Raw genomic sequence first — 9714 nt, forward strand, 5'->3', positions numbered from 1 at the left:
TGTTTATGGACTTGTGTATGTTGAACCAGCCATGCATCCCTGGGAGGAAGCCCACTTGATCATGGTCGATAAGCTTTTTGATATGCTGTTGCAATCAGCTTGCCAGTGTTTTATTGAAGATTTTTGCATCTATGTTCATCATTGATATTGGCCTGAAGTTTTGTTTTCTTGTTGAGTCTCTGCTGAGTTTTGGTATCAGGATGATATTTGTCTCATAAAATGATTTGGGAAGGATTCACTCTTTTTGGATTATTTGGAATAGTTTCAGAACGAATGGTACCAGGTCCTTTTTGTATGTCTGGTATAATTCGGCTGTGCACCTATCTGGACCTGGGCTTTTTTTAGGTGGTAGGCTTTTAATTGCTGCTTCAACTTCTGCCCTTTTTATTGGGCTATTCAGGGTTTCGACTTCTTCCTGGTTTAGGCTTGGGAGGATGCAAGTGTCCAGGAATGTATCCATTTCTTCCAGGTTTACTAGTTTATGTGCATACAGTTGTTTGTAATAATCTTTGATGATGGCTTGTATTTCTGTGGAATCTGTGGTGATATACCCCTTATCGATTTTTATTGCATCTATTTGATTATTCTTTGTTTTATTTTATTATTTTAAAAATCTGGCTAGTGGTCTATTTTGTTGATCTTTTCAAAAAACCAACTCATGGATATATTGATTTTTTGAAGGATTTTTTTGTGTCTCTATCTCCTTCAGTTCTGCTCTGATCTTAGTTATTTCTTGTCTTCTGCTAGGTTTTGAGTTTTTTTGATCTTGTTCCTCTAGCTCTTTCAATTTTGATGATAGAGTGTTGATTTTAGATCTTTCCTTCCTTTTCATATGGGCATTTATTGCTATATGTTTTCCTCTAGACACTGCTTTAAATGTGTCCCAGAGACTTGGTATATTGTGTCTTCATTATCGTTGGCTTCGAAGAACATCTTCCTTTCTGCCTTCATTTCATTGTTTATCCAGTCAACATTCAAGTACCAGTTGTTCAGTTTCCATTAAGTTGTGCGGTTCTGAGTTAGTTTTTGAATTCTGAGTTCTAACTTGATTGCACTGTGGTCTGAGAGACCGTTTGTTATGATTTCCATTCTTTTGCATTTTCTGAGGAGTGATTTACTTCCAATTATTTGGTTAATTTTAGAGTAGGTGTGATGTGGTGCTGAGAAGAATGTATATTCTGTGGATTTGGGGTGGAGAGTTCTGTAAATGTCTATTAGATTTGCTTGTTCAAGGTCTGAATTGAAGTCCTGGATATCCTTATTAATTTTCTGTCTCATTGATATGTCTAATATTGACAATGGGGTTCTCCCACTATTATTGTGTTGGAGTCTAGTCTCTTTGTAAGTCATTAAGAACTTGCTTTATGTATCTGGTGCTCTTGTATTGGGTGCGTATATATTTAGGATCGTTAGCTCTTCTTGTTGCATTGATCCTTTTACCATTATGTAATGTCCTTCTTTGTCTCTTTTGATCTTTGTTGGTTGAAGTCTATTTTATCAGAGATGAGAATTGCAACTTCTGCTTTTTTTTGCTCCCCATTTGCTTGGTAAATCTTCCTCCATCCCTTTATTTTGAGCCTTTGTGTATCCTTGCATGTGAGATGGGTTTCCTGGATACAGCACAGTGATGGGTTTTGGCTTTTCATCCAATTTTCCAGTCTATGTCTTTTGATTGGGGCATTTAGCACATTTATGTTTAGGATTAATATTGTTATGTGTGAGTTTGATCCTGCCATTTTGATACTAGCTGGCTGTTTTGCTCATTAGTTGATGCAGTTTCTTCATTGTGTTGATGCTGTCTACCATTTGGTATGTTTTTGAAGTGGTTGGTACTGGTTGTTCCTTTCTATGTTTAGTGCTTCTTTCAGGAGCTCTTGTAAAGCAGGCCTGGTAGTAATGAAATCTCTGAGTAATTGCTTGTTCATAAAGGATTTTATTTCTCCTTCACTTATGAAGCTTAGTTTGGCCGGATATGAAATTCTGGATTGAAAGTTCTTTTCTTTAAGGATGTTGAATATTAGCTCCCACTCTCTTCTGGCTTGTGGGGTTTCTTCTGAGAGATCTGCTGTGAGTCTGATCGGCTTCCCTTTGTGGATAACCTGACCTTTCTCTCTGGTTGCCCTTAGTATTTTCTCCTTCATTTCAACCCTGGTGAATCTGACGATTATGTGCCTTGGGGTTGCTCTTCGTGAGGAATATCTCTGTGGTATTTTCTGTATTTCCTGGATTTGAATATTGGCCTGCCTTGCTAGGTTGGGGACGTTTTCCTGGATAATATCCTGAAAAGTATTTTCCAGCTTGGATTCATTTTCTCTGTCACATTCATGTACACCTATCAAACATAGATTAGGTCTTTTCACATAGTCCCACATTTCTTGGAGACTTTGTTCATTCCTTTTTACCCTTTTTTTCTCTAATCTTGTCTTCTCCTTTTATTTCATTGAGTTGATCATTGACCTCCTTTCCTCAGCTTGGCCTATTTGGCTGTTGAAACTTGTGTGTGCTTTGTGAAGTTCTTGTGTTTTTCAGCTCAGTCAATTCTCTTATATTCCTCTCTAAGCTGTTTATTCTTTTTAGTATTTCATCAAATCTTTTTTCAAGGTTCTTAGTTTCTTTGCATTAGGTTAGAACATGTTCTTTTAGCTCAGAGAAGTTTCTTATTACCTACCTTCTGAAGCCTTTTTCTGTCAATTCATCAGACTCATTCTCCATGCAGCCTTGTTCCCTTGCTGGTGAGGAGTTGTGATCCCTTGTAGGAGGAGAGGCCTTCTGGTTTTGGGTGTTTTCACCCATTTTGCGCTGGCTTCTTCCCATCTTAGTGGATTTATCCACCTGTCATCTTTGTAGTTGTTGACTTTCAGATTGGGTCTCTGGGTGGGTGTCCCGTTTGTTGATGAGGAAGTTATTTCTTTCTGTTTCTTAGTTTTCCTTCTATCAGGCCCCTCTTCTGTAGGACTGCTGAGGTCCATTGCAGGCCCTGCTTGTCTGGGGATCACCTGTATTGGCTGCAGAATAGTAAGGGATTGCTGTCAGTTTCTTCTTCTGCTATCTTTGTCCTGGAGGGATACCTGCTAGATGTCTGAGCTCTCCTTTCTGAGGTGACTCTTTGGATATAAGGGGTCAGGGAGCTGCTTGAGGAGACAGTCTGTCCTTTATAGGAGCTCACGTGCTGAGCTGTGAACTCCATTGTTCATTCAGAGCTGCTGGGCAGGTACGTTTAAGTCTGCTGCAGCAGAACTCATAACCCCCCCTTTTTTTTCCCAGGTGCTGTGTCCCAGGGAGTTAGGGCTTTATTTATAAGTTTCTGTTGTTCTGCTGCCTTGTTTCAGGGCTGCTTTGTCCAGCGAGGAGGCAGCCTAGTCACTGTCTGCCTGCAGAGGCTTTCCTGAGCTGCTGTGGGCTCCACCCAGTTGCCATGTGAACTTCCCTGCTGTCCTGTTTATACAGGTATAGTTAGAGCTGCCTTGGCAGTGGCGGCCCACCTCTATAATGGTGGACTCTTTCTGTAATAGCGGGCTTCCTCGGCAATGGCGGGCTGCCTCAGCAATGGCAGACTACCTCCGCAGTGGTGGACTGCCTGGGTAATGGTGGACGCCGCTCCCCAACAGAGCTGGACGGTCCCGGGTTTAGCTGTGCCTGCTGTGAAACTCTCAATCCAGAGTGTTTAGTTGCTGTTTTTTTGTGGGGGTGGGACCAGCTGAACCTGATCACCTAGCTCCCTGCCTCAGACCCCTCCTTTTTCTTTTCATTTGAATGGGTGACTCTGTCTTCCAGGTGTTCCAGTCACCTGTTGAAAGGCACCGGGATCTTTGTGATTTCCTGTGTGGCAACCCATGGCACTGGCTGAAACAGCCTGGTGGAGATACGTGGGGCTTTTTTGCCCGGGAATCTTCTGGCCTGGGTGTTTCAGTCTTGTTTTTTATCAGTAGAATGGGCGACTCTGTCTCCCAGGAACTCCAGTTGCCAGCTAAAATGGCGCCCAGACCTGTGTATTTTGTACGGAGAATTGCCACACTGGGGCGCCAGCCAAAACAGCCACGCTGGCAACCCTTGGAGCTCCTCTGCCTGGGAATCTCCTGGTCTGTGTGCAATAGAAATCCATCTGGAAATGCTGCGTCCAATCATCCTCTGCGCTTTTCTTGGAGCTGCAATCCTGAGCTGCTCCTAATCAGCCATCTTGGATCCATCCTATTGAGGTCTGCTTTTTCCCTGCAAGCTTAAGTTTCTTATAAATTATTGATATTAGACTTTTGTCAAAAGCATAGTTTGCAAATATTTAATTTTATTCTGTGTGTTGTTTGTTTAATGTGCTGCTGATTTCCTTTGGTGTGAAGAAGGTTTTTTTTCTTTTCTTCTGAGACAGTCTTGTGCTGTCGCTCAGGCTGTAGTGCAGTGGCATGATCTCAGCTCACTGCAGTCTCCACCTCCTGGATTCAGGCAGTTCTCCTGCCTCTGCCTCCCTAGTAGCTGGGACTACAGGTGTGTGCCACCACAACCAGCTATTTTGTGTGTGTGTGTGTGTGTGTATGTGTGTATTTTTAGTAGAGATGGGGTTTCATCATGTTGGCCAGGATGGTCTCGATCTCCTGATCTTGTAATCTGCCTGCCTCAGCCTCCCAAAGTGCTGGGATTACAGACATGAGTCACCTCGTTCGGCGCGAAGAAGCTTTTTAGCTGAATTAGGTTCCATTTGTCAATTATTGGTTTTGTTGCAATTGCTTTTGGCATTTTTTTTTTTTTAATAGAGATGAGATTTTACTATGCTGTCAAGGCTGGTCCTGAATTCCTGACCTCGTGATCCGCCTGCCTCAGCCTCCCAAAGTGCTGCAATTACAGGTGTGAGCCATCACACCAGGCCTTGGCATTTTTTTTTTTTTAAATTTCCGTTTCTATGTCTACAATGGTATTTCTTATTTATTTATTTTTTTTTAATTTGAAGTTTTACATTTAAATGTTCATCTTCAGTTGATTTTTGTATATGGTTTAATGAAAGCATGTAGTTCCAATCTTCTACATAGTGCTAACTAGTTATTTCAGCATCATTTATTAAAAAAGAAATTCTTCCCAGATGTATGTGGTTAGCTTTCTCAAAGACCAGGTGACTGTATGTATGTGGCATTATTTCTGGGGTCTCTGTTCTGTTGCATTGTTCTATTAGTTTGTTTTTGTACCAGAACCATGTTGCTTTGTTTACTGTAGCTTTGTAGAATAGTTTGAATACAGGTAGTTTAATGACTTAAGCTTTGTTCTTTTTGCTTATGATTACCTTGGGTATTTGGGCTCTTTTTAGAGTCCATATAAATTTTAAAATAGTTTTATTATTTATTTATTTATTTATTGTTTTTTTAGTTCTGTTAAATATTTTTGGTAGTTTGATAAAAATGGCATTAAATCTGTAATTATTTTGGCACTATGACTATTTTAATAACATTGATCTTTTTCTATCCATGAGCATAAAATGTTTTTCCAGTTGTTTGTTTAATCTTTTACTTCTTTAAGCAGTATTTTGTCAGTCTTGTCACAAAGATCTTTCACCTCACTGGTTAGCTGTGTTCCTAGATATTTTATTATCTTTGTAGTGATTGTGAATGGGATTTTGTTTTTGATATGGCTTTCAGCATGCATGTTTTTAATATACAGAGATGTTAATTTTTGTACATTTATTTTGTATCCTAAAAACTTGCTGAAGTTTCTTGTCAGTTTAGAAAGATTTTCTGCCAAGATTAGAGGGTTTTTCAGATACAGCGTTATGTCATCTGCAAATGTAAGTAAGTTTGACTTCCCCTCTTCCTGTTTGCATGCGATTTTTTTTTTATATTGCCTAATTCCTCTGGCCAGAACTTTCAATTTTGTGTTGAATAGGAGTGTTGAGAGAAGGCGTTTTTATCTTGTGCCAGTTTTCAAACAAAAGTGATTCCAGGTTGTGTGTATTCAGTATGCTGGCTGTGGGTTTTTGATAATAACTTATTATTTTGAAGTATGCACTTTCCATTACTAGTTTGTTAAGGCTTTTTAACTTAAAAATGTTAAATGTTATTGAAAGCTTTTTCTTCATCAATTGACATAATTTTGTGGATTCTGTCTTTAGTTCTGTTTATGTAATGAATCACAATTATTAATACAAGTGTGTTTTTTTGTTTTTGTTTTTGTTTTGAGACCGAGTCTCACTCTGTTGCCCAGGCTGGAGTGCAATGGTGCTATCTCAGCTCACTGCAACCTCCGCCTCCCGGCTTCAAGCAATTCTCTTGCCTCAGCCTCCTGAGTATCTGGGATTACAGGTGCGTGCCACCATGCCTAGTTAATGTTTTGTATTTTCAGTAGAGATGGGGTTTCACCATATTGGCCAGGCTGATCTCGAACTCCTGGAATAAACTGAGGTCTTTCCAACTTTCCAATGTAAGCATTTTTTAATGCTATAAATTTTTCTCCTAACATGGCCTTAGTTGTGTTGCAACAATTCTGGTATATTGTGTCTTTTGTTTTCATTTTTTTTTCAAAGAACTTGTTGGTTCCTGCCTTAATTTTATTATTTTCCCAAAAGTAATTCAAGTGTAGCTTGTTTAATTTCCATGTAATTTTATGGTTCAAGTGGTTTTTTTTTTTTTGTATTGAATAACATTTTTATCAAGTTGTGGCCTCTGCCTGTGATTCATATAATTTTGGAATTCTTAAATTTGCTGAGGATTGTTTTGCTTCTGACTGTGTGATCAATTTTAGAGTATGTGCCACGTGGTGATGAGAAGATTGTATAGTATGTTATTTTTAGATGGAGAGTTCTGTAAAAGTCTAAGAGGACTATTTAGTCAAGCATTGAGTTTAAGTCTTGATATCTTTGTTAATTTTCTGCCTCAATAATGTGTCTATTAGTACCTGTGGGTGTTGTAGTTTCCCACTATTATTGTATCAGTATCTCATTCTCTTCATACGTTTCTTAAAAACTTATTTATGTGCACCCATCAATTTATTATAACATCTTTCTCTCTTCTGCTTTTGTTTTTTTTACCATAAACATTCTTTGAAGTTCACAATTCAAATGTCCAAGAGTTCAAGAATATGTTTACTGACCTAGTTATTTTAGGAGAAAATATAAATTAAAAATAAGAGACTTTATTCACATATGTGAAAATAGAGGAGAATGTTTTGTTCATCTCTGTTGTATTAAAGCATTTAGATTATATGTAGATTTTTTTCTTTGTTTTTTTGAAATACATGTAAATTATATTAACATCTAAATAAACCTTTTGTCATTCCTTTTGACTCAGGATTGTCTTTATTCGGGACCTAAGGTTTATTGCTTTGTTTTTGCTTTGGCAAAGGTTTATTTAAAAGTTAGCAGTACAGATGATAAAGACTAAAAAATACAAAGTAAGTTTCTTTGACAGAAATGTAATTATTCAGGTAATTATTTGCAGGCTGAAGTACCTACAATGCAAAAGCAAAAATAGTTTAGTGTGTAAACTGAACAATGAAGCCTGTAGTTTGACTTTTTTTTCTGTTTATTACTTTAAAACAATTAGCATAGTTATGTGTGGTCTTTTTAGACAACCTGCATTTATATAAATTAAACAGTATATATTCTACAATAGTATGAATATTTGGCAATATTTACTTTGAATAAATACCATAAATAGTTGTTTTAATATTGTTGCTCATACTTTTGTAATATAAAGTATTTTAACTGTACTAGTTACAATTTTTCAAAATCCTACATACATTATGAGTAGTATATTAAAATTACTAACAGATATTTATATCTAATATTCAAAGAAAATTTACTACCAAACTTACTGTAGGTATTAGTCTGACATGCTTATTAATTTATCCAATACAGATAATTATAGGTAAGCATAATTTTAGTGTCTTTTATTTTATTAAATTAAAATGCTGTTTTTTTTTTTTTTTTCTTTGAGGGGGGTATACAGTCTCCCTCTGTCGCCCAGGCTGCAGGGCAGTGGCATTATCTCAGCTCACTGCAAGCTCTGCCTCCTGGGTTCAAGCCATTGTCCTGCCTCAGCCTCCCGAGCAGCTGGGATTACAGGAATGTGCCAGCATGCCCAGCTAATTTTTGTATTTTTAGTAGAGACAGAGTTTCACCATATGGCCAGGCTGGTCTTAAACTTTTGACCTCGTGATCTGCCGGCCTCGGCCTCCCAAGGTGTTGTGATTACAGGCATGAGCCACCACACCTGGCTTACAATTTTGTTTTGTTTTCTCTCTTTCTGTCTTTCTTCCCCCTCTCCCCTGCCCCGCCCCTTTTTCTGTTTTCTGACAGTTTCATTCATTTTGCCCAGGCTGAACTGCAATGGTGCAATCTTGGCTCATTGCAATCTCTGCCTCCAGCTTTCAAGTGATTCTCCTGCCTCAACCTCCTGAGTAGCTGGGATTACAATCATTTGTCACCACTCCCGGTTTATTTTGTATTTTTAGTAGAGATGAGGTTTCTTTATGTTGGTCAGGTTCTCAAACACCTGACATGAGGTGATTTGCCCACCTGGGCCTCCTAAATGGTGGGATTACAGGTGTGAGCCACTGCACCCGGCCTTTCAGTTTTGTTTTCTAACAGTCGTATTATTGTGGAGTTTTCCTGGGGCTGGAGAAAATATTTCTTGTAATTATATTTCCCAAACACTGTCTAGAATTAGAAGACATACTGTAAACACATAAGGTTCCTACCAAGCTTTACTCTAGAGGGGCCTTTCCATTCCAGGCTTTTCTTGAACTTACAGTTATCCTGTAAAGTGCATGTTGTCTCCTAAATATGCAGGCAGAATTATGTCTCTGCATGTTTGGTATCTATAGTCCTCTACAATCACTTCTAGAGAGGCTAGATGAGATTACTGCACACTTTCCAGGGGAGCAGTCAATCATTTTACCTCTTTCAGTGACTTGCATTATAAGATCTCAAACGGATTGAGAGCTCATGGGTCCTAGAAACGCAATTAGAGTAACATGAGTGCATTTAGTAGACATGTAGATATGCAAATGTCCACTTTCCTTTTTCTCCTCTTGCTAAAATGCTCAAATGTGCAGGCAGCATGTGCTGCTACTCCACCCATTTTGGACCTAAATCTGCAGCCCCAAATTACAAATCTAGGTCTTGAGATTTTATCTGAGGAATGAAAGTCCTTTTAGTTATCAAACACAGAGAGACATTAAAATGAGAGCACAGTTATGTCTTTCTCCCTCTTTCAACTACCTATCTCTTGAAACTGTTCATGATTGCCACAAGTATGTATAAATTAAACTAATAATGTCACAGAAGACACTATATCATATACCCTAACCCTTAGTGATGTATAGCCAATCCATAATCAAAGTTATTTCTTTAAATAAAGAAGACTTTCCTGTTTCTTCCACTTTTTGACCGAGTACTGCTTGAAAGGAGTGCTGCTGAAACTGTAACCAAAGGAGGCCTTATGCTTCCAGAAAAATCTCAAGGAAAAGTATTGCAAGCAACAGTAGTTGCTGTTGGATCAGGTTCTAAAGGAAAGGGTGGAGAGATTCAACCAGTTAGTGTGAAAGTTGGAGGTAAAGTTCTTCTCCCAGAATATGGAGGCACCAAAATAGTTCTAGGTGACAAGGATTATTTTCTATTTAGAGACGGTGACATTCTTGGAAAGTACGTAGACTGAAATAAATCACTATTGAAATTGCATCAACATGAAGCAGCCCATTCCACTGAAGTTCAGAAATCTTTTATCATGTAAATAATTT

At 38.3% G+C, this 9714-nt stretch overlaps 1 protein-coding gene across 1 annotated transcript; it reads left to right on the forward strand.

The window, feature by feature from the left end:
- The first annotated feature begins 3527 nt into the window (after positions 1 to 3527).
- On the forward strand, positions 3528 to 9632 carry LOC108291664 (10 kDa heat shock protein, mitochondrial-like). The gene is made up of 2 exons (XM_037732661.1): positions 3528 to 3581; positions 9336 to 9632. Exons 1-2 carry the CDS (start codon positions 3528 to 3530, stop codon positions 9630 to 9632), a joined length of 351 nt encoding a protein of 116 aa, XP_037588589.1.
- Positions 9633 to 9714: the final 82 nt, after the last annotated feature.

This window comes from Cebus imitator, unplaced genomic scaffold, assembly GCF_001604975.1.
Source record: "Cebus imitator isolate Cc_AM_T3 unplaced genomic scaffold, Cebus_imitator-1.0 Scaffold462, whole genome shotgun sequence".
Taxonomy (NCBI): Eukaryota; Metazoa; Chordata; class Mammalia; order Primates; family Cebidae; genus Cebus; species Cebus imitator.

Coding starts and splice junctions, on each gene's coding strand:
- LOC108291664 (XM_037732661.1), top strand. CDS start 3,528: ATGGCGGGCTGCCTCAGCAATGGCAGACTACCTCCGCAGTGGTGGACT. Junction 3,582..9,335: donor CGCAGTGGTGGACTGCCTGG/GTAATGGTGGAC, acceptor CTTTAAATAAAG/AAGACTTTCCTGTTTCTTCC.